Source organism: Cephus cinctus, unplaced genomic scaffold, assembly GCF_000341935.2.
Source record: "Cephus cinctus unplaced genomic scaffold, Ccin1 Ccin1_scaffold0593, whole genome shotgun sequence".
NCBI classification, from domain to species: Eukaryota; Metazoa; Arthropoda; class Insecta; order Hymenoptera; family Cephidae; genus Cephus; species Cephus cinctus.
This window is the reverse complement of record NW_014333239.1, coordinates 252,514-273,386: the sequence shown is the minus strand read 5'-3', so window position 1 is coordinate 273,386 and position 20,873 is coordinate 252,514. Positions and strand designations below refer to the sequence as shown.

The following is a 20,873-nucleotide window of genomic DNA, read 5'->3' as shown; positions in this document are numbered from 1 at the left end:
TCAAAAAATCCTACTTCCAGACTCGCCGCTACGATTTAGCGCCATGACTTTGGTATCGCCTAAAACCGTAGTGTTGTGTGGTGTTGTGCATCTCCCCATTCATCTCTGTTGAAACGGAGATACAGCTCTCTCTTCGTTCGTAACGTTCAGTTCCTCTGGTAGGGATGCGTAGTCCATGCTAAGTATATGTCGAGATGTCAACCTGTTTGGAAAAATGTCCGCTCTCTGTAGTTTCTTGATGCGTTTTAATGACTAAAAGTAGAAATGGCAACAAGCGCGGAATGCGCGGACGAAAGGGGTCAAGAAGGACCTATTCGATGTATATTTTTTTCCGAGTTTCATCATATCGCTGGACCGAAAATCACTTGTCAGGTCGGTAGCATAGTTTGAGGTTAAGAAGATCAGCTGACATCTGTCCAAGCACAAACTAATATTTCTTCCCATTCTAGGTACCGGATAATTTTGTTTCTAAGGACATCTTTGATAACGTTAGTGTATATATTATTCCCAAAGCACAACTCCAAAGGAGCACGATCACTGTGTACGTGCATTATACATTTTTTAGTAAATAACTACTTGCTATTAAAACATCCCTGTGAATAAGTCTTACAAATTTTGTTTACAGAACACTGAAGGAGTTTAAAATTTTAGGATTTCCTGTTAGAATTGATAATAAAAAGTATGCAAGAAATGCCTTTTATTTCAATCTCTGTTTTGTATGCGATGCAGAAGCACGAACTGTTCACTATGAACCAGTAGTTAAAAAAATGTCTGAATTCTTGGTAAAACATTCACTTACTTTTATACATATCTTATGTATATTTTTAATTGTCATATTGAAAGTATGTTACATCACTTTAATAGATAGCACTGGAAATAGAAAATTGTTTTTTATCAGCATCAGGAGATAAAACAAGACTTGCCCAAATGTTACAACATGTCATGCTAGATTTAAACATGCATAAGATGTGTACATTGACAGGTACGACATGAGTAAAAGCATTTTCACCCAAGCAGGCATATTGAAACAATCATAGATTCATTTGTTCGCAGAAGGTACAATGACATCACACTTAAAGGTTGTTAGACAAGCTCCAGAACCAAAACCAATTTTAGACCATCAGGTACCAATATTTTTGGAAGGGCGCGAAGCGTTTCAAAGTGATCAGTGGGATTTGACGACTCAGCAAGTCTTGCCATATATAGATGGTTTTAATCATGTGGCACGTATTGCAGCAGAGGCTGATGTGGAAAACAATTTAGTCAAAAGTTGTGTACAAAATCTTGTGTATGTTACCAACAATAGATATCTGATCAAAGAGACAGGAGACAAAGCGTTATTATTCTATTATTTATAGATACTATGGTGTGGTTACCCTTATCCCTATATTTCAATACAGTAACGTATATGCCACCACGCCAAAACTGAAAAAGCTGGCCGAAGATGTTGAATTACAAGATAAATGCGTAGCGTACGCATCAAAATCTTGTGAGTATTACATGTATTAAAATCACCGTTGATGCAATTTGTCCATTTCCGTTTTCTCTCTTTTATCTCACAGTAAGACAGCCAGCTTATCTCAGGGACATATATCGCATGTACGCCAGTATGACGCATGGCAGTAGTATGCGTGACCTCTGTCAGAGGTTAAATCCTCAAAATTTGCGAATTAATGAGAGAAGATTAGTACAGTTTGGTCTAATAGAAGGTCTCATACGTAGAATTTACAAGGTACGTTTAATCTTTGGATCAACAGAATTTCGCTCAATCGTAATTTCTATCTAACGACATTAGTCTTTCTTCTGCTCTCTCGTTGACAGTACCCAATACACATACCGAGTAATTCAACCGAAGAGGGCCGGACCAATCCAATCTACAAATACTTCACTGGCGCATTCAACTTGGACGAAATTTGCTGTTGTATCGGTCAATCGGTGGCACAAATCGAAGAAATAGTGGAACGCGATCCGAATGTTGTTATGTTATGGAAGTGAAAAATAATGATTTTTATGACTAGGAAACAGAAAGTGAAGCGACAGATTTTCGGTACCTGTCTTTATGAGATAGCTCTTATTTTCGCATAGCGATACCTACCTGCGGTTATTTATATAATAAAGAATTTCAATAAAGTTTTTAAACCGAATTCGAGCCATCCCTTTGTATATCCTTACGTGAACATTATTGAATCTCCTCCATCATGCGCCTAACCTCATCTATATATATTTTTGGAACCTTATTGTCACTCATTTCTCGACATTTACGCTCCATGGCCTCACGCAATTTCTTCTTTCTTATCTCAGCTTCCTCCCGTATCATTGCACCTTCCTCGAGCATTTTTTGTCTTGCCAGAATGCGCTCGCGTTCCTTTTGATTGACCTGAATAGCAAATGAGAGTCATTAGGGTGCAGATAGACCAGATATTAAACCGTGAACCAGTTTGAGAAAGGAAATCAGCAGAATCACGCACCTGTCTAAGAATCTCGCTTCGATGCTTCGCAGCCTCCTTTTCTTTTTTCTCGCGTTCCTTCATCTCCGAGCAGAAGGCCTCCTTTTGAACCTTGAGAATTCTAGCGAATTCCCGCCTCTCCTGTTCTATTTCCATTGCCTGCATAATCCTCTTGTTATGAATTTGCTCTTCCCTGGCCAGCTTCAGTGTTTTCTGCGTTTCGGCTCTTTTTAGAGCTTCCTCTTTTTCCTTTTGCCTCCATTCTCGTTCCACTTGCTCCTGCACCCGCGCTGCGTTCAGCTCATCGATCTGCGCCTGTACATATATGAAAATATGAAGTACAGAATTTCATAACGTGATATATTTATTTCTAATTAAAAGAATCTGGGTATTAAATAAGAGGCATTATTTAATAAGGACGTAAGGTAACGTGAACGCGATATACGTATTTATTTTCTACTAGGTCATTCTTAGAAGATAAACCGACTGGTCAGAAAGACGTAAGCAGACACTCGTTAAAAGCGTTTAATTAAACAATTTACAACGGCCTGCTCTGCTGAGAGTTATAAAACGTCAGGCTCTACGTGTGGGGAGAGGTTGATCAACAACAGTTGCTGATTCATTTGGTAGAACCATCTGTATGATCATGTGCCAAATGAATCACTAGGAACTGCGATCGGAGAAATAATAAAAATGGCGAAGAAACATAATTTGCCAGGCACCTGAAGATCCTGAGCTTGCTGCGCCTGAGCAGCGACCGTCTCTTTCTCGCGCTCTTTTCGCAAAGTTGCCAATCTCTGTTCTTCGGCGATCTTTCTTTCCCTCTCCTGTTTCTCTCTCTGAAACTCTTGTATCCTAAAAGTCCATAAATCTCTGTCAGAACTACTAAATATAGAGCTAACAGATAATCAGCGTTTCCACTGATTGTAAGAAACGCATGGATTCCAGACGTGACATCTACCTCAATTCGATTATCCTGCTCTCTTCTCGTTCCATGTCCTTGAAGTGCTTCAGTTGCTCGTTCCCTTCAGCTAGCTCCTGCCTGATCCGACTGTTCTCCGCCTCCTTATTCTGCAGTTTCATCATCTCCTCTTGTTGCCAAGCTATATTCTTGAGGTTAATCAGTCGACTTTCCTCCTGTTTCCTCTCGAAATCCAAGATCCTCTGACCTTCGTTCTCCTCAATCTGTTCCTTCAAGACTTTTGCAAATTGACTTCGCTTTGCAGCTTCCTCCTTTTCTTTCTCTTCTTCCAACTTGATTGCCCATCTCCTCTCATTCTCCATCATCTCGTTCAGTCGCTTCTCCTCGTCGGCGAGTTCCTTCTCGATGAGCTTCTTCTCTGCGATCTAGTGGGAAGGAAGTAGAAAGGGGAGAGAGAGTTGACCAGTGCGCCGCGAGCAAGAGGGAAGAGAAACTGAGGATGAGATGAGTATCGCGAGGGAACATTGAGAATTACCTGAGCGTCTCTGATGGCACGACACTTCGTCTCCAGGATTAACCTGTTGCACTTCTGGATTTCCTCCTCCTGCTCGATCTTCAAATTATAAGCTCTCTCCAGTAAATGTATAGTCCTCTTGCGCGCTTCTGCCTCAATCTCGTCTAACTTTGCTCCTTTGGGTCCCCTTTTCATATCCATCTTTCGCATTGCCTCTTTACGCGCCATGCTTTCCTTCGTCAAGCGTTCCTTCTCTTTCTCAGCCGCCGCTATCGCTTTGTCCAGTTCCTCCTTCGGTACGTTGTAGCCCTGTTTCTCAAAATACTCGAATTCCTTCTTACTCATGATTTTCGGATAGACGGAAGGTTCTTGCGATGGAACGACATATTTTCGCACACCGTTGCGTTCCTGAACCTTCACTACCTATAATTATACAAGTGCACAGAGAATAATTTATACTAAAAAAGACACACAATTTTCACTGACGTCTATAGAATACACGCCTTACCTCTTTATCGTCGTAAGCTGTACATTTCTTGAGGTGGATAGGCCGCTTTCGTAGCGTATGATTGCACTTTTGCGGCCCGTGAATCGTGTAAACACCAGGAGAGTATTTCGAGCCAGGAGGAATCCGAATCTCCTTTCGCACGATAACAACAGGTTCTACGGTTTTTGACATTTTTTTTTTCGAGATCTCAATTAAACATTTCTTCGTTTATGTGCCGAGTCTGCCGCATTCACGGAGTTCGACCAACTGCAAAAACTTTAGTCTTTTTAGTCGAGCATGCGTCGCCCTCGATACCTGACGGCTATTTAGCCTGCGTAATGCAACAGCATGTATATTCCTTTTGTTTGTTCGATACGAATTGAGTAACGAAACGATACGGATCGATACTCACTCTTCTATTACTGTATATTTTAAATGGTGGTACTAATAACTCTGAAACTATTCGAGATATACCGAGATGAGGGATATATCGAGATATAAGAGACGAGAGTAAAGATAGGTGTATAAAGGCGAATAAAAACTTGAGAAACGAGGAAACCGCAGATTACACGTGATACATGACTTGTAATTAATATTAATAATTGTAATACGTGATACATTACATGTAATGCGTGCAGTGCGAATATGTATGTATGTTATGCAGTGCGCATGCCACAAAGAATATACTCGCGACGTAGCGTATAATATGTACAGGATGTATACTGTGTAGAATATACAGTCAGGGTATAGAAGACGGGTTGGAGGGTTCTCGTAGAAAGCCAGTCCAAGTGGTACGTGGCCTCACGGCATTCGTCCGTTGCTGCTTCACATGTTACAAGGGGGTATTATAGCTATAATAAAAGAAACATAGGTGAAGCGAACCGCACTTCAGAAGTATACATTGGTAGCTTTGAGAAGTAGGATGACAATTATGATAAATGGTTGCGTGACGGATAACACAAAATTCGTGCAAGTCCAGTGCCATTCAAACCGTACGAATCTGCATGCTCAGGCCAAAAGTCCGGGACGCGTTAAATAATCAAGCCTGACATTTTGACCTACGTTTGTGTCACTGTCCTGAGAAAGATGGCTTTGGACCAGCGTTTTTTATGTTTTGTAATCGTAACGGTATATTGCACTACGTCAGCAGGGTCCTACCTAGAGTAGGTATAGGATTAGAGCCTTTTTTCTTTGAAAACAAGCTTCCTTTCTGCTGTGCTATGTTACGGCTTGAAGAATTTATTACTCGAAAGTAGGACCCTGGTCCGTGCACTTCGAATAGTTTTACGGTACTTTACAAGTGTACACTGTGAAATGTTCTATTCTCTTTCAACTGAATTCCACAGAAAGATACCCTTTTTTTATAGTAAAATGATCATATGAGAAAGCTAACGAAAATAAAGGACTGAACAATTCGCACGTAACTGGATGCTCTGATCGTCGAGCCGCCAATTGTTTACAGAGCCTTAAAATAATATCTAACGTCTCGAATAATAGTGTTACTGTTCTCGAGCGATGACGCAGCGATGATAAATCGAAGGGCTGTATACTGCAGCAGCCAGTCGGCTGACGCTATCTAAGGTTCGTGTGCAGGCTAAATTATATGCTGTTTAGTCAAACATTCTCTGAAGTTTCTTTGTTCTCTTCCAAGCGCTACCCTCTCTCGGCAGCGGGGCTGAAACTATCGTGTCTACGAACAAAAAGTCTGTCAAAATTATAAGACTTCCACACCAAGGTAAATGTGACCACAGATTCGTCAATGCAACTCGATAAGTGCAACGCAGAGATTGGCTTGCGTAATCGCGCATCGTCATAAATTATGAATTCGTTATCATATCTATAACGCAGCAGTGAGTTGAGCAGCATTGCCCATTTATGCGTTTTACGTTGTTGTGCGATACGCGGGTTACGTGCCTCCGCCGATCTCAACGTCAGAGCCGGCATTTACATTCAGTTGATACATTCGCTATAGAATATTGATATTAAGAACGAAGTCGTGCAAGCACGTTCTTGCTTTATCTATCTCGACCTTTGACCACCACGTGGCGCGCTGTTCGCGAACGCGCCAACACTCGCGTGTCAAGCGTTGCGCTTCTCGCATCGGTTTTCTTCCGCGTGCTCGAATTTTCTACTTTTTCAACAAATAACAATGCCTTTCAATGCGTCTGTGTACTCTGCAATAATCTTTCTTAGTATAGATAGGTTTTCTTATGTTTTTGTGAAGCATCTTCGAAAAGAAAGTGTAGGACGCTTCTACATTGGATTCGCTTGTGCATAAAACGCCTTGTCTTCTCAGTGAAGTAAAAATGAAAAAGTGTAAGACCGACGCAAAAGGGATTGGTGCTAAGAGTGTGCAGTAAGGGTGCGCTGTGAGCAAACATATCGTCAGAGCAAAACGTGTCGCGTCCAGTCTTACTACTAGTCGAACGCGTCACGTCTCGTGCATGAAGGATAAATCGCCAATCAATCAATCGTCAAGCATCGTCTTCTCTTTTTGAGAGTGTGCACTGGATATATCGTTCTTTTTTCTAACGTGACACGATTCGCGTTCGTATTGTTTAAATTGCTAGTGATGGATCTAAACGAAGACAACGATAAGACAGTAAATGTGTTAGCAACGACAGCGTGTATTCCTAAAAAAGAAATTTGTTCCGGTGAATTTATCGAGTATTAACTGTTGAGCGCGAGGATAAAAAGATCGGATGTAGGAGAGGCTGCGTGGAATGTGTGCGGTAGGTGAGTCATCTTCAGCAAAATTCTGAGTATTCTTTTTTCCTTTGTTGTTGGGATAAAGTCAGTCTCAATTAACCCAGTCGAATTTATTGCTCGACCCTCGCGTAGTTAAAAGAATGAAATTTCGTATCTTTTTCTACTTTGCATTCACTCGAATGACATTAAGGTTCTCATAATTCAATAGCCACAAACGGATTCTTTATGTACTGTATATACAGTACAGAAATAGATAAGACAAAGTTATCCCTCGTCAGCTAAGTGAGAAATGAAGAATAGAGAAGCATTTGCGTAAAAAGTGAGGGTTGAGCTTCGCTAGTTCACCAAAAAAGTAGCCCTTTTCTATATGCAAATATATTTATTAGCTGCTTCCATTGCATTTATTATATTGAAATACCGTATTTTATTTATTTTAATGCGATATATCGATTGAGCTAGATACATTTCAGAGACAAGTTGTCGCCCTTGTCGTCATCGGCAACATAAAACACATGTATTTCTATATTTTAGCGAAAGATAAATATAGGCAAACTTGAGGTGAACTGAGTGACTTGAGTGCATAAAACAGTATCGTGTACAAGAGACAGTGTATATTATAAAATATATATTTGTGTGTTAAACAAATTGCTGTATACTAGCAAATAAAAAGCATATCATAACATAATACGTATATTTGGACATGAATTCTGAGTCGGATCACAAAAGTAAATTCCGTTTATGGTTGGCGTAAAAACGGCATCACGTTTCCCAACAGTTTAGTCAAAAGAATGGTTAGGTTCTATTTAAATTGTTATTAAACTAACATTGAGTCAACACCAAAACTACAATAATTCCCTCATGCCGATTAATGTTCCTAACGCATTTTTTCTCGTTTTTCATACAGCAGAGAACTTGCTTGATAAACAAGCCTCGGAGTCCAATAGTAAGATCAGTCGATCCTCCGTGTGTCACAATAGATAGAGGGTCCATTAATATTTACGAAACATACGCAAGTAAAAGCATGCAATTGCGCAAGACATCAAACGATTCAATCATCCAATACGAAGATCAAAAGGGTGCAAAGGAAGTCGAAATTCACGTGACTTTAGTCGTTGTTTGGTAATTGGTAGGTTTGATCTTGCAATTCAGTAGGCATACTACTGATAAAGATTTGTTCTCAATATTGCGTCAATTATCGGCTATTTAACAATAAAACTCGAATATTTTCACGACAGTAAAATAATTGTAACGGGTACTTACGAACTCCTGCCAATCTTCAATAACGAATCTCCTCGCGTTAAAACCCAGCAAAATTCCACGGTACTGACGATCTTCACGTTTAAAGCAACTTTCTCGAAAGAAGACTCGTGCTTCCTGCGATGTGCCTCAAGGTTCAAGTTTGAGTCATAAGAAGGTTGGGGTTGGTTGTAGGTAGAATTGCGCTGGTCAGGGAGGGAGCGAGGGAGCGAGGGAGCGAGGGAGCATGGTAGAAAAGGAGAAGGCTGGAAGGAGGAGTAATGCGCGACGCCCCTAATGGCCCGCCATTCCTCACTTATTCACGTGACTGCGTCTCGATATAACGTAAAACGATAAAGAGAGAAAAATCGACAAGTGGGGATGGTAAATAATGGATCCACCATTCCGAGAGGAGGGAGGAGGGAGGAGGGAGGATATCTCGTTCCTCGAACTCTACGTGAAAGTAACACAGTTCGACACCGAGCACCGCGACGCTCGCGAACCGAGTGACCGCAGTGACGTCGATCGGAGGAGCCGTTTTCGGGACCGAACGAAGATTCCAATAGGTCGACATTCACTTGGTGCGTCACCACGAGGAAAGGACTTCCGCTTCGCCGTTGTTAATTCGCGATCGTTTATGTTTGCCGCTTATACCTTCGTTAATTGCAAATTAACGAAGGGTCGCTTGATTGGACAAACCGTTGACACAAATAGGTTTTCTCGTTGGTAGATGATTAGTTGCCGATTAGTCTAGAAGACGCGAGGGTATTCGCATTTCGCATTGTTATCGCACGCGCTGTGCATGGGCTTCACACGTCAGGAAGAGACACGTGTCTGACACGGCGTAGCGCGAAGAAGAGAGGAAGGAAGATGCGTGCCGTGCGTGGCCGAAAAAGGTGGAAGTCAGCAGGCGATAAGAGACAAGAGAAAAGAAATTGTCGGATGGACGGATGACAGGGTTAAGTGGAGACGAGAGGGGACGGATGATCGACGTCGCGTAACCTAACAGTTTGCATCCCCTCTACCGTTGAGTTGCGATAAAGTTTATTCCGCGTGCGCCGCCGAATAGAGCATCCGGTTAGCCAATTACAAGGCCTGCATTTCCCGATTCCTCCCTTGTAAGGGGGATGCACGTCAGTGAGAGCTTGCAATCCCGGGAATTTTGAGCTCTGCTCGTGGCTCGATGTGCGCGCATTCTGTTTCTCCTTTCCCGCCGCTTAATGTTATCGCAGTTATGTGTTCTGCTGCATTGTTTTGCTGCAGTTAGTTCCTCTTTTCGTGGACCCTTTGCGAGAGGCTCTCCGCCACTTTGACAAAAGACGTTTCTTCATTTTCGAAAGAAGCCGTTGTTGTATCCTTGTAAACGCGCGAGGTGTCCAGTGATATAGAGATTCTCCTGCGGATTAAATGTTCCTCGAGTCGCAAAGGTCTGAGAGCTAATGTTTCGTGAGATCTACCGAAGCCGACGAAGAAGGTCCAAGGAGAAAGACGAAGGAGAAGTCTCAGAAGGTAGCAACAACTTGTTCTACATACGTTATTCTACGTAGAAGCTTGAACGTAAAGTCATAACGGAGGAGGAGTACACATGCTATACGACGGTATATCGATCGTCGGGTTGTTTCTCGCTAATGAAATCAGGCTCGATGACTGGCAGCCACAGTAGGTGCTGTTGGTTACATGCTTCCTCGTTATGTATATAGATTCCCAGGGAGTTTTCCCGGGTAAATGGAAATTATCGAATGGGACTGTTGCTATGGCAAGGAACGATGTTAGCTTATTTCAAGGGAAGACAGGTACCACAGTCTTATAATATGTCTATCCATCAAAGGTGATCGGAGGATCCGTTTAGAGACGCGATCTTCGACCAGTCGACTCGCCCACCATTTCGGCCTGTTTCATCATTTCGTACTTTGCTCTCCTCTAATGCCAAGAGCGACATGTCATTAGAGAAGTTAGAAACGAAAGCTAATTACGTGTTTCCAGGAAACAGCAATTAGATCTGCCGAGAACGAGACTCTATTCTATCTCAATGTGTAGCCTACCGAGAGATAAACTTGGCAGTAATACTGAGTAACCGACTGCTTCATTTGCGACTGTAAATATCGAATTGCAGAGAGGAGTGGCGCAAACTTTCCCAAAGCTACGTGCTCTCCCGCTCGGATGCTGTTCAAATCTATCTGCCTTGACGCTTAAAATCCGTTCAGGTGAACGCATGTCAGTTCCAGGCTGCCGCCGCTAGGCATTTATAGGCATCCTTCATTCGCATAAAATTTACATCACTTTCAGAGCCTTCGAATAATCTCGACTTTTGACTCTCGATTTAACAAATATACTTTTCTGTGAAGTTACGTAGTTTCGACTCGAGCGTTTCACTTAAAAAACGTATGAAGCTTCTAGTCGTCACGAGGGAGACGCATGATCTCTAGCATTCTCTGGTAGAATAGTTAAGGCGGGAAGGACAGGAGAATGAGAGAATATAACGTAAAGTAGCATTTTTTAAATTTGTATGCCACTTTCGAGGAAACGTTATAAATAAATGCAGCAAATTGCTGCGACTAATGGAACTAGGCATCGTTTCGAGCAGCCCGAGGAGCGTCGCGGCCAGCTGCACTTTGTACATACACGAAGCTTCTTATAGCCTGCACCGCACGGCCACGTCAGACAATTGGCCACGATCCATATCTCTCCAGTCGATACTGTTCGTCGCGTTACCGTAAAAACCTTTCCTATCCCCCAAGTCCACCCTCACCGCCCATGTGCACCCTTTGCTCGGCCAGCCATAGCAACAGCCACACACCTTCGGCGACTCGTATGCGCGAGTCCTTAAAAAAAGAATAACGGACCAGAAATTCTCCTTCGAAGCTACGCCAGCTAGACGCTTTCACTCGACGTCAGGCAATCTGTCGGTGGTGCTTGCGGAGGTAGTTTTCACCATTTCCATGAGGCGACCGATTATTTGAGACGCGTTTCGTGCCTCCGCGTGCGCGTGCATAACCGTCCAAGATTTCGAACGGCCGTTTTCGCGCTCTTCGTTGTTCGCGGAATTCAAATGTCCTTCGCACTCTTCACCGGTATTGTTCGCCTCTTCTATCATGGCTTTCGATTTCGATGTTTGGCGAATAGTCGGCCCATTAATTAATCTGTCTGTGGAAGAATATCGTTGACGTAGCAACAGACGTCTCGCTCTATCTCTGACAGTGCAAGAATCTTTCAGTCACGAATAAAATTATCATTTCGTTGTGAGATTGACAATTGTCTGGGAGGAAGGGCAAGTTTTATACGTATGGCGTAACGACGGGTGAAGCAACCGCCGCGTATCTCGTTCGTCTGGCTCTCTCGGATCTTAATAACTTGATAATTTTAGAAATTGTTTTCCGCGAATGACTGGTTCAAGGTTTTCCAGGGATCATATCGCCCGTGAAAAGAGACAAAAGCCCCTCTTTCATAAAAATATAGTTCACGAACAAAAGCCGAGTGCCAATATTGACATTCACGATTCCGAAGAAAGGATAAGCTTTCGAGAATTCTTTGAACGCCAACGTGCCCGTACTTCTTATTTATTCGTCCCGAGAATCAAGAGTCCTCTTTATTGCGTTTATCTTGATACCGTTTCTAAAAACCTTACATTTTCTTGTCAATCGCCAGGTTACGTATAAATTTTGTAGATACCGATAAACGGAAGAGGCCTATACCTACCGAAGATGAACGACGTCAGTCCGAACGATCGAAATTTGCGCGTGGCCCAAAGTGTTAAGATACGAAGCAGACAGAAGAACTCAAGAGGAAAAGATAAAGGAAGAACGACGAAATCGCAGGACCCAACCTGGACACCTCCGTACTATCTTTTGCGAAAGTGGCAGGAATCGATGGCTGAGTATTCTGGGACAGTAGCTTCCAAAGAAACTTCACACAAGGCATGCAAGGAGAAAGACACGCAGAGCCGAAACGATAGAAAGTCCGTCTTAAAATACACAGAACAACAGGCGATGTCACGTGTTTTCACAAGGATCCTTTCTCCTGCCGTTATCATAACGCGAGATAAACTACCCAAGAGCGAATCCAGCAATTCCAGAACTGCAAGACAGTTTTTTGTCTGCAAAGCTAAGACCGGCGCTTTGATGAAAGGGGCTGCCTCTGAGGAGACTATCTCGAGACGCAGGGATGTCAAAGATATTGAGAGAATCGAGTCTGAAGGAAGATTCCTTAAAGAAAGGATGTCAGCGAAAGACGAAGTAAATGAAAGCAGTATACAGAGAGATGTGGTTCGATACGAAGGAGCGAGAAAGCATAAGAGAGATGAGGAGAAGAAGAGAAAGACGACTGTCGCCATTGGAGGATCCGAATGTGCAAACAGCACTTTCGCAAAAGATATTTTCCGTATCGACTCTGCCGCTTCGATTAGTGCAACATCCGATAATCCTGTTCAGGATGAGGCGGTGCCTTTTAGATCGTACGATAAAAAGGACGCCGAGTGCGACGATGATACATTGAAAGTCGAGGACGCCCGTGACTGCGCCAAAGTGCGGACTTCCTTCGATTTGAGCAAAGTTCATGAAAAGTCTGTAGAAGAAATCGTTGCGGCGGATGTTCATTCAGATATTACCTGCTCCCTTCCAGGCAAAACATCCGAGCAGCTCCTCGCACCTGTTGAACAAGATCTTCCCTCTTTTGGCGTCGCGCAGGCCCCTCACTTTGCAAATCGATCAGGTTTGCCCATTAGCATCGACATTAAGCATTTCATTGCAAACAAAGAATCGTCAAGTTGCATGCCAGAGTTTGACAGGTTTTTCGAAGAATTGGAACTGACGGAATCTTGTAAAAGAATTCCTAAGAATAAGATTCATCCGAAGAACGTAGTCGCGTCTACGAAACGCAGTGTTAAAACTGAAGACTGGAAAGTGCTAGCGACCCTCGTGGAATCTCCGAAGTCGATTGTTCGTACGGTAGGATCGGACGAAGGTAGGGTCGGACGGATCAGTCACGAGGACATTCGTGGCCCGTTAAATCGCAAATTTCAAGTTGGCAAGAACGAAGAAGACATTGTCACAAGTTCGCAGAAAGGTCTGCCCAGTACTTCTCCAAGAGAGAAGGAGGTTTCATGTAAGCAGGTTTCCAAGAGAAACATTTCAGATCCTTCGACCTTTGAGCCAAATCATTAATGATCTGTTCGACTTGGAACATTAGTCTTGTGCGTCTCCCTATCCCCGATGTAGTTGTACTTTTTCTGTTACAGGATTATTTCCCTATGAGTCTCTCAAGATGATAGACTCTGGTCGACTGAACAGCAGCCTCGCGACGGCGCTACGAGACAGGTCGACGTGCATCCCGGTGCAACCGAATCGCTCGCTGCCTTTAAGACCGGTACCACCGATGCCAATACCCACGAGGAACGCGATGGTCAAGCTTCCCAAGGATTCTCCTATTCTGATGCTGGCGCACATGATTCCGCCAAAGTCCAACGATCGTGTCAACGGATCGGAGGGCGAACCAAATGTGATTTGCTCGTCGAGAGATCAGAGTGCCGAGAAGCAACATTTATTTGAATTTCAAAACGAGAGCGACAGCGACGTCATTATAACAGACAACTTTTCGGACGGATTGGACGGTCAGGTGAAGAGGAAGATTGGCAACCTTGAAGGTGAACTCTTCAAAATCAATAGGAAGAAAGAGAAGGAATCTCTGGAGCATCGGAACATAGGTGAAAATGTAATCAAGGGGAATAGAAGTGATAATCGGAATTCGAACGATGCCAATGATTCCTTGATTGTGAACTATTCGAATAATGAAAAGATACCTCCGTTGAAACTTAGGAAGGTCTTGCAGGGAAATACCGAGAAGGCGGATCGTTTGGCGAAGGAAAAAAAAGCAGAGGAAATGACAAACTATAGAATAGTGTCAGGTAGGACACCTGCTCCGACATCGCCGTTCACGGATATTACATTCCCCGGATTGGAGATTGATTTTTCATCCGCGACGCTTCACATTCTTGAAGGAAACGTCAGTCAAGTTGACCTCACGGTGGTTTCGCAGAGTAGCACCAACGTAGAAGATAAATCCGGCGACTGTGGAAAATTGAACTTGGCCTTCCGTGCCGATGAAAGCTCATTGTCGCGAGTCCAAACAAATGCGACAGTTGAGAATTCAATTGAAGATGAAATATTGAGCGCGATTACCCAAGAAAGAAATAATAACAGAGAATTGATTTCAATGCAAAAACAGCAGAAACATTACGACGTAGCGCAAGTCATCCCGAAGTGTCCGGCTTCCGTACCAATCTCTGTAGCTAAGAGGCACAAGATCTCTGCAAAAGCGACGGTAATGCGAAAACCCTTGGACTCGAAAATGCCAATAACAAAGAGTCACGAGGAGAACGCATGCAACTTACCTTCCATGCCGCTACTCGAATTCGATTTCGAAGAACATAAAGAAAAAGTAAAAGTTCAATCAGCGACTCGTAAGACAAACGATCGAGAAATCGTATCCGATGATTTTAGTGTAAAGGACAATATTAGAGCTTCGAGGAACGAATCTCTTCTTCCCGAAGGAGACTCGAAAGAGAGCAACGACGCTGGTCCTTCAGTTTACGTGGAAGATCTGCTCTTGGATAGCATCTCCCTGGAGAGCAGGTCAACCTTATCGGTATCCCCGAGGACGCAGGAGGGCGTGAACGAGTTAGAGAGATTGAATGAGCAGGGAAAGCAGGAGCCTGGAGATGAAAATTCTGAAAGAGTAATCAAAGATAAGTGCAGACGATTCGAGGAGAATAAAATGCAGGAATTGCTCCAGCAACAGTTGGAAGCTGCTGCTAGATATCAGAAACGTACCGGTCCAAAAAGAACGTACGTACGAGAAGAAGCTACTGAGCATCGCGAGACAATGTCTTCGGATGAAAGTTGTTGCATGGAACAGGACGAGGAACAGGAGCACGAGCAGCTTTACGATTTTAAAAATTCGTCAACTAACTCAGCGTCAATCGTACGGAGAAGCGTCGAGGAGCAATTGCAGTATCGTCGAACTAAACTTCGAATCATGTTGCAGGAACTGAAGATGCAAACGGGGCTATTGAAAAAGCAAATGGAATCAGTACCACCTGACGGTTTCCAGCGGGGCAGAGTTCAACAGATGATCAACTGTACTGAAAAACAAGCCGAGAACTTGACCAAGCAACTGAACAAGCTCTCCGGTGAGATGGACACAAAGAACAAGGAGGAAAATAAGGTTCAGTGCATTCCGCAGAAAGATCCGCCCTCTCCCGAGCCACCAAAACTCTCCCCCACCTTACCCTTCAATTATTCTCGCGGATCTTCCTCCCACTTGCGGAACAGTCCGCCGGTCCTGCCAAGAGCTGGACCGTCTTTGGTGTCTGAAATCTACGATTCAGCGAGCAAATCTACTACTAGACAATCGCCCAGCACTTCAGCGTGTCCCTCGTTAGATGCGAAAAGAATTTCAGAACCCTTGAGAAGAGACACAGTGGTCCCTTCTTGTTTAGCTAACACGAGAAAGGACGGTCCGTTGTCGGACACGGAACGATTACGCGCTTTGAACACTCTGATGACGCTCGTAGAGAGCATCCCGAACTACGCGAAGAATCCACAGCAGGCTGCGAGCGAGAGCCACTTTTCCAGCCAAAGGTCAGTGGCGGTCGGCGAGACTCGGGCATTGACGGGAAAGAGTATAGGAAACATGCATGGAGAACAAAGCGCAGCCTTGCGCTACCCGGGCAACGTAACGAGTTTGCAGACATCGTGTAACCTACCCGGCAGCTGCATCCAGATTGAAAATCCTGGAGGCGCAAACGTTTACCGCAAAGCAAACGGACTCGTCGAAGCGAATTCTGCTCAGGCAAACTCTGTTCCGTCCGGCTCGTTTGCTAGGACGAGCGCGACCTTCGACAACACCGCACAGCCCATCGAATACGGAAGACCCGCCGACGCAGGAAATATGCAGATTAATAACAATGTTACTACAATCCTTCCTGCGAAATCCAACTTCAATGGAAACGGAACGTTTTATCAGAACTTTGGCCCTCAGGATTGTTCCGTCTTAGCGAGAACAGCTTTGCCTCAACAGGTGAGCAATCCCGAAGGCTCATTTTCGCTGACTTAACTATTTCTTTTTTCATTATACTTTTTAAGATTCCCTCGAAAATTACTCAAGCTTCCGCAGCTGTAGGGCCCACGATTCGATCAGCATCTCATCGTAGCAGAGCGTCAGTTCCCGGTAAGCCTACTGGTCAGTCCTATCGAGCTCAGCAATTGAACACGAAGATGGACACCGGTAAACTTCGGTAAGCAGCATCCTCTTTTTTTTACAAATTTTTGTTTAAGATTTCGCTCATGGCAATGCACATTTCGAAAGGTAATATGAAAAAAAATGAAATCTTAGATCGACGAAGAGGTCAAAAAGCGATACTTCTCAAAAAGACTCCAGTCAGCGTACTAACCGTCAAATAATGAGCGAAAATTTTCCAACTCTTGGAAACTGGATAGCTCAAATGTCGCAACAACAAATTCCGACGAAATCAGCAGTCAAAACGCCGTCCAGCATCCCCACGAAGTTATCGTCGGATGTCATCGCACCCGCCATCACAACCTTGGAGGACCCCTCAAATTTTCGGGTAAGTAGATCCTTTTGGGCTCCGATTCACCTATCAGATCAGTTTTCCACGAACTGCCATACTTATACAGTTGGACCTGCGGCACTGATCGTTGGGAAACCTTTGAAACTGACAGTTCAGCTGATCAGCGGTGATAGTGCCATCGCTGAACTGTCGAGCTATTTGCGCGTGTCCCATCCATTCGTAACTTTGACTAATCTGTCTTTCGAATATCCAGATTGTTCAGCCCAAACGCACCACCTGAATATGGATTTACCATAGGACTCAAATGGGCGCCCTAACTTCAGGTGGTACGTTTCTACTGAATAACTCTGTATATGTCCTCTACAAGAAATTTATTTCACGTAAAACACAATTGAATGCTAGAAAGGTCAGGTGAAACGGTTGGTCGGTGCCTGAAACTTCGTGAATCGAAATCTGTCAGTGCCTGAGGTCCGACCACCGCCACAGCTGACTATAGAGTGAGATAGATAAAGGGGTCATTCGATCACAGCGACGCCTGTGACTAAAAGTTAAAATGCACCCTGCTTCTTTAAGACGACTGAAACCGCTGAAAATTGCGCGAGTTGCAAGACCTGTATGTAAGACCGTAGATTTTCGCCTGCACCTTTGTAGTGTATGATTTCGCTAGGCTGTCCACAAGTGCTACAATGGATGAAATGGTGAAAGAAGAAGCTCTCTTATCGAGGGACGCTGAGTAAGCAAACTAAAGCGATATCTGCGTCCTTAACACCAAACCCCGTCTGATCTCGCGTAATAGTCACTAGTCAAATCCGCTTTGATTATCTTATACAGACTTTTGCATTAAGGGAGCATTAACTGTAACCCTGTAACGTGGGAGAGCAAAGGGTTGCAAATCTAATTGGATTTCAGTTGAATCCTGTTAATATTGTTCCATTAGGGCGAAAGCGTAGTTAGGAACGTAGCAAGGTCACTTTGAGATGAGTATAATGTTGCGATTCCTTTTCAGTTTTTTCTTTTCTCTTTCTCTGCCCCCACCCCCATCCCTACCTTATATCTTAAAGAACCCCCTTACGATGTTATCTTGAGTCTTTCTATTACGTATGGGGTAATGAAAATATTCATAAAAGCATGAATGCATCGTTTGTTAGGTTCCTGGATCGGATATGTATAAGATGACTGCTACTGCCGTGGACATGCCCATGAGCATCAAATTGAACAACATCAATGGACATTGGAAAAACAATAGGTGGGAAGAAAATTCGATTGCACTTCAACAAGAATTTCGCCCAACTGGAGCGGCGCAGCTTTATCAAAATAACTTTATCGTAAGTTTCAATCCATTGAATTCAAAGCAACGTATCTGATTCGAAGGTATGTCTTTCTCTTGAGCACAGTATAGATCCACTCCCTCATTTCTCTGATACAGGGCTACCCTTACGGAACTACGTTCGGCTATCATCCACTCTATGGTTACCGAACATTTACGTATCCTCATCTACACCCAGGATCTATGAATCCACATCAGGTTATGGTCGACTCGCTGAATAGTCGTTTAGGACAAAATACAGAGGGACTCGCAAACCTTCAAGGAACCGAACAATTCACGACAGAGATGATGAAGCACCAAATCCTAGCGGCAGCTTTTCCGAATCAGAACATCAATTCAGAATACGTGCAGCCAACTACTATTGGTCAAAGTATTGGACCAAACCGAACTGTCCTACATGCCAGCACCCAGAACGAGCAGTTTCGAATTCCCAACGCTCCAGCAATGCAACAACCTAATGAAAATTCTTATTGGTTGGCAGGCCAGAGTAGCCTGTCTCGATTTTCCAACAATGAAATAAACCAGCTTAACAATTGCATGGCAGCCTCGCAGATGAAACGAAACTACGAGGCGGTTTTACTAGAAAACCGAAATAGTCAGCTTCACCAAACAGGCAATACTTCTGATCCGAATTTTTCATCGACAAAGGAACAATCGGTTGCGATAGACACTTCGATGTTCTCGAAATCTCTTCTTATGAACCTGACGAAGGAAGTAATGGGCATGGAGAGAAATTGCGGGACACCGCATCTTGCCAAAGTAACGCACAATCCGAGCATCCTGAGTACATTGAAATGCGCAAACTGTGGCTCGACAGGATCTATGTTCAAGTGTTTGGGATGCGAGTTGACATTCTATTGTAACGAGAGCTGTCAAGAACAACATTGGCTTTTGCACGGTCAAAAGTGTCCGAAGAAAATGCCGAAACTAAAAAAGTTGACCTGAATACCTTTGTGAGTGAAAGTTAATCTGTAAGTTTAAAACTTATTGTACCGGTGATGAATGTGATACATGTAAGTGTGTATATCGAGTATATGTAAAATTGTAGCGATGTTCACCTTATGTGCAGAACATACTGCGATACTTCCTATCATATAAATAAGTGTTGCAGTGTGTGGTACAAAAATGATACTTTGCTGTTTGTTCTAACTAATGGTAAGAGATAATTACATAAGCATTAAAATATATTATCGATGCCTCGAAGTGAGACCGATACTTTCGATCAATGTGACAATAGGTATTTCTTAACCTTTCGAGTGGACATCTTTCTAGCGAGCTATAAAGAGCCAATGCAACTTTGGGTTCAAAATAACCCTGAGTGGACTCGAAGTGTTAAGTAATACGGGATCGTATGCTATAAAATTTAGATGAAACAGGGTCTTCTGTGTGATTAATGTTAAGTGTTATTTCCAGATACTTAATAGTCTGACGTTCGTCAGCACCATATTTATAATTGCGTTAAACAATCATACATCCTTTGATCTTACTTGTTTAGGTTTTGGATCTATCGACTGATTACCAACTATTCAAACTATTGTGATGCTTTGCTCAATTTTTCATTCCAAAGGTGAAAATTAACAAAAAAAAAAAAAAAGTATTTATCAGAAAAGCTGAGATATTATTGACACGGTTGGAGAAAACAAGTTTTTCCTCCGAAACTGCAACTGTGTAACGAAATCTTTATCTTAAACGTGACCCCTCTGTTTAGTTAGGATTTTTTTATTCTCTATTTTTATATTTCTTATTTTAAGTATCACTGTTAATTAATTTTTCGGAGGTATTTGCTGCACAGTGTACTATCGCTCGGTATTAAAAAAATGATATCGCACAAATTATAGTTTTATATAAAACTGAAGTTGGAAGACCGACATTTTTTTTCGGCCTTTATGAGTTATTTTTGTCCAGTCTATTTCCGTTTGACGCATATTGTCCCTACAAATGTTTTGCCTACTGCTCACCTATTTTCTTCTAGGCGTATAGAGTGTCAATTTCGATGTCTCTCTGTTATACTGAAAGTTTGCGGGACCAGTGAAATAAGTACGTAGTATAAGAAATCACAATTATATCATTTTACTGTCAGGTTAGATTAGACCATACTCTGTATTTTTCCAAATAGCCGTATACAAAACTTAATGTCAGTGTAAAAAAAATAAATGCTACATAGCAGCCCTGGTACCTACATGTGTGTGCATGTGCGTGTGTACCACACTTGCGCGCATGATGTACATGCACTTTCGTATTGTATACCTCTACTCTGACGAATAAACGTACAAAATTTTCATGTAAAGTGTGAGGTTGAAGTACAAAAACAATGATTTTCCATATAAAAATATACTATCTATGTATATTTGTTCATCGGAATGAAATTTGCGCGATAAAAATTGATCCCGCGATTCACAAGAGGCTTGTGTTTATGGCTTCAAGAATCTATCTATGACTTTTATGTTAGTGATGGAATAATATAAGGTATAAGGCAATGCGAGTGATATTAATGTTAATTATAATCATCAATGTGATGTGTATTAAACTGTATTAAATTATTGTAGTGTACATGCGCATTTACATTATCATATATCATTTTCTTGACATCTGTTTAAGATAGTGAAGAGCAAATAGTATGAAAACAGTTTAAAACATCGGTTACTTG

At 42.8% G+C, this 20,873-nt stretch overlaps 4 protein-coding genes across 6 annotated transcripts; 3 read left to right on the top strand and 1 right to left on the bottom strand.

The window, feature by feature from the left end:
• LOC107268818 (GATOR complex protein NPRL2) lies at window positions 1-2,144 on the top strand. Of its 2 annotated transcripts, none has more exons than XM_025086107.1 (8): window positions 1-372; window positions 450-541; window positions 626-782; window positions 865-982; window positions 1,054-1,288; window positions 1,401-1,489; window positions 1,563-1,732; window positions 1,822-2,144. In XM_025086107.1, exons 1-8 carry the CDS (start codon window positions 265-267, stop codon window positions 1,993-1,995), a joined length of 1,143 nt encoding a protein of 380 aa, XP_024941875.1. In that variant the 5' UTR covers window positions 1-264; the 3' UTR covers window positions 1,996-2,144. The 2 variants fall into 2 exon arrangements, with proteins under 2 accessions (XP_024941875.1, XP_015597439.1); XM_015741953.1 differs by having other exon boundaries at window positions 1,359-1,489.
• Window positions 2,069-8,470, bottom strand: LOC107268817 (cilia- and flagella-associated protein 45). Of its 2 annotated transcripts, none has more exons than XM_015741952.2 (7): window positions 8,340-8,470; window positions 4,392-4,637; window positions 3,905-4,306; window positions 3,409-3,794; window positions 3,170-3,302; window positions 2,469-2,762; window positions 2,069-2,377 (listed from the first exon to the last, which is right to left on the bottom strand). In XM_015741952.2, exons 2-7 carry the CDS (start codon window positions 4,560-4,562, stop codon window positions 2,180-2,182), a joined length of 1,584 nt encoding a protein of 527 aa, XP_015597438.1. In that variant the 5' UTR covers window positions 4,563-4,637; window positions 8,340-8,470; the 3' UTR covers window positions 2,069-2,179. The 2 variants fall into 2 exon arrangements, with proteins under 2 accessions (XP_015597438.1, XP_015597437.1); XM_015741951.2 differs by having other exon boundaries at window positions 4,392-4,646; window positions 8,340-8,465.
• LOC112494518 lies at window positions 4,823-13,578 on the top strand. The gene is made up of 3 exons (XM_025086097.1): window positions 4,823-5,951; window positions 6,022-7,106; window positions 11,981-13,578. Exon 3 carries the CDS (start codon window positions 12,017-12,019, stop codon window positions 13,472-13,474), a length of 1,458 nt encoding a protein of 485 aa, XP_024941865.1. The 5' UTR covers window positions 4,823-5,951; window positions 6,022-7,106; window positions 11,981-12,016; the 3' UTR covers window positions 13,475-13,578.
• On the top strand, window positions 9,621-20,776 carry LOC107268814. Its single transcript, XM_015741943.2, has 6 exons — window positions 9,621-9,824; window positions 13,549-16,388; window positions 16,454-16,605; window positions 16,704-16,935; window positions 18,048-18,224; window positions 18,326-20,776. The coding sequence occupies exons 1-6, from the start codon at window positions 9,755-9,757 to the stop codon at window positions 19,169-19,171; spliced, it is 4,317 nt and encodes a 1,438-aa protein (XP_015597429.1). The 5' UTR covers window positions 9,621-9,754; the 3' UTR covers window positions 19,172-20,776.
• Window positions 20,777-20,873: the final 97 nt, after the last annotated feature.

Coding starts and splice junctions, on each gene's coding strand:
- LOC107268818 (XM_015741953.1), top strand. CDS start 265: ATGGCAACAAGCGCGGAATGCGCGGACGAAAGGGGTCAAGAAGGACCT. Junction 783..864: donor AAAAAATGTCTGAATTCTTG/GTAAAACATTCA, acceptor TCACTTTAATAG/ATAGCACTGGAAATAGAAAA. Junction 983..1,053: donor TAAGATGTGTACATTGACAG/GTACGACATGAG, acceptor ATTTGTTCGCAG/AAGGTACAATGACATCACAC.
- LOC107268817 (XM_015741952.2), bottom strand. CDS start 4,562: ATGTCAAAAACCGTAGAACCTGTTGTTATCGTGCGAAAGGAGATTCGG. Junction 4,307..4,391: donor CAGCTTACGACGATAAAGAG/GTAAGGCGTGTA, acceptor GTATAATTATAG/GTAGTGAAGGTTCAGGAACG. Junction 2,763..3,169: donor AGCAAGCTCAGGATCTTCAG/GTGCCTGGCAAA, acceptor ATATATGTACAG/GCGCAGATCGATGAGCTGAA.
- LOC107268814 (XM_015741943.2), top strand. CDS start 9,755: ATGTTTCGTGAGATCTACCGAAGCCGACGAAGAAGGTCCAAGGAGAAA. Junction 16,389..16,453: donor GAACAGCTTTGCCTCAACAG/GTGAGCAATCCC, acceptor ATACTTTTTAAG/ATTCCCTCGAAAATTACTCA. Junction 16,936..18,047: donor AGGACCCCTCAAATTTTCGG/GTAAGTAGATCC, acceptor ATCGTTTGTTAG/GTTCCTGGATCGGATATGTA.
- LOC112494518 (XM_025086097.1), top strand. CDS start 12,017: ATGAACGACGTCAGTCCGAACGATCGAAATTTGCGCGTGGCCCAAAGT.